Raw genomic sequence first — 2,414 nt, 5'->3', positions numbered from 1 at the left:
ATGTCTGTTTTTAGGATCAACTAATGTATTAAAATCTTTCTTAACTGGTTTGACTGAAAAATTCTTCAAAATAAATAATTTTAGAGTTTGAGAAAATGTGGTGCGAATCTTTTATCTAAAAAAACAAAAACAAAAACAAATCACCTTGAAGGTTCACATAACCATGTATGGGAAAAAATACCCCTAAATGTTATCTAGTTCCAATAGGCTTTTGCATTTTAATTAATTTCCACTTTTATAATTTTTTTATTTTCTAAAATTTCTCAAAGAAGCTAGTCCCTGGTAGAAGTATTGGAAAGAGGTGCTAAAGGAGGCAAATCCATTTTTCTTTCAATACACACTGGGGGGAAGGATAAGGGAAAGGTGGAAGAGAGACTGAGGCCAGGAAGGGAGTCTGCCTCTGCGAGCTGACGGAGCACCGGCGAGGCTCTTAAACTCACTCCATCTGGAAATTATAGAGAAAGTGGGCTTAATTTCTGCTTTGGGGAATGTTGACAAAGATGTTTTAGAATGATTTTGGCTCTGGAATAAATATAGGAAAATAGGGTTGATACTTCTTCTGCTGTTGGAGAGAGAAGAGCTTGAGACAGAAGTTTGGCTCAGGGTACAGACTTGGAAAATGGAGTTGAAAACATTGTTAATGTAGATTACCTAAAGGGAAAAATCCAGAGCAAAAAAGAAGAGAGCCAAGGACAGGATCTCAGGTGCACCCATGATTTAGACAAGAGAGAGGGAAGAGAGAAGAGTATTTTAAGAACAAGTCAGTATTATCAGGCACCACTAAGAAGTCAGGCCAAGGTGGAAGGGCTGACTGTCCCTCAGATTTGCCAATTGAAAAAGTCATAGGCGAATCTCAGCAAAAGCACTTGAGGGGAGAGACAAGGGCACTTCAGGGCAGTTGGTTGAGGAGTGTGGGAGGGACTGGCGAGACAACAGGTGTAGATTGCTCTTTCAAGACGTTTGGCTATAACTGAAATGTGTTGTAGATATGAAGTACTCATGTTTCAGAAACAGTTACACATATATAGATGGTCATAGTAAAATATGCTACAAATTAAACACAGTCATAGTAAAATAAGCTACAGGGTTTTTTTCCCCCAGCATGGTCAGAGAATTTAGGTAATACAAATAATTTTCTGAGTAACTGGAACTTATCCTAATGTATAGCAAAACATAAGACTTCTAATGCAAGCTTTATAAAATGTTCTGTGCACTTTTGTCCTCTCTTGGAGAAATTCTGAACACCTGTTATTTACTATATAGTAACAAGCATCTGTCTTATTGGTAGTAATAACTGCTTGTGTTGTACTTTAGTGTTGCATCAGTCACACTACTCAGCTGTCTGCTGTGCTTACTTCTGCTGGGCTGGTGGTTGATTATGAAGCCATCTTCTTTTAATCTTCAGAAAGTCAATTTTAGAGTGTTAATTTTTACATGTTAACCATGAAGCAATGTGACTCTAATGGTGGAAGGAGGGCTGGGAGGGAAGAAGACAGACATTTCCCAAGAACTTGCTGTATGCTGCATGGTTCTAGGAGCTGTTCACATTATTTCATCTCTTTTACAAACTGTCATGGTGAGACACCAACAAGTGAAGTGCGTGACATCTTCAGCACTTCAGCACTGTTTCTGTGGGCTACATGATCTGGACCTGTATTTCATAGAGATGAGTTTACTATGAGTACTGCTGTGGCTTATAAATATGTTCTAAAATGGATTTTATTTATTAAGCATTTTAGGTAAACAAATTAATTGTATTCTCTGAAAGACTTTTAGTGTTTTATTTATAATTTTAGTATAACATAGAATCTATGCCTTTGATTAAATTAACTACACATGTAACAGTAAATTTTTTATATTTGAGACTCAGTATAAGAGAAGTTAAAGAGTGCACAGTGCTTGAATGTGACATCCACCACTGCCACACTCTAGGCAAGGGAATTCATGTGTGCCTCAGTTTCCCACCTATAAAACTAGAATTATAATAATAGCCCTTTTCGTAGATACTATGGCTGTTAGAAATAAATGAGTTCAATAAATATTAGCTGATGCTATTTTAACTAGTGCCTGATTTGAATCAATTTGTTTTATAGACTTTTTTTTCTGACTTTTCAGGAATTGTCTCCTACTTCAGATACAAACTTGGTCCGATCCTTAATGAATCTAATAGACTGTTTTATGGATGATTTTGCTGATGAAGTGAAAATAAGAGAGAGAAATGATCGAGAAGCTTACTCTTTGCTTGAGGTAAAGTCCATTGCCTTCAGTATCTTGCAATAGAGAAATATCTACTGATTTCCCCAAAGCTTCCTAATCAATGAAATTTATTTTGCCCTGTAATTGGAGACTGGGTTTTGGGTGGTATCTAAAGAGTGAGGAAAAAGCCAGGCCCCAAGTACCAAGTGCTGGTGGGG

General features: G+C 37.0%; 1 protein-coding gene across 1 annotated transcript in view; it reads left to right on the top strand.

The window, feature by feature from the left end:
• Positions 1–2,414, top strand: part of DNAH7 (dynein, axonemal, heavy chain 7) — a 250,129-nt gene that overhangs the window by 112,519 nt on the left and 135,196 nt on the right. The window contains 1 exon segment of the mRNA XM_008563289.1: positions 2,116–2,247. Coding sequence (XP_008561511.1) covers positions 2,116–2,247 — 132 coding nt within the window.

This window comes from Galeopterus variegatus, unplaced genomic scaffold, assembly GCF_000696425.1.
Source record: "Galeopterus variegatus unplaced genomic scaffold, G_variegatus-3.0.2 Scaffold172, whole genome shotgun sequence".
NCBI lineage: Eukaryota > Metazoa > Chordata > Mammalia > Dermoptera > Cynocephalidae > Galeopterus > Galeopterus variegatus.
Note: the sequence above shows the minus strand (reverse complement) of the source record. Positions and strands in the feature narration are given on the sequence as shown.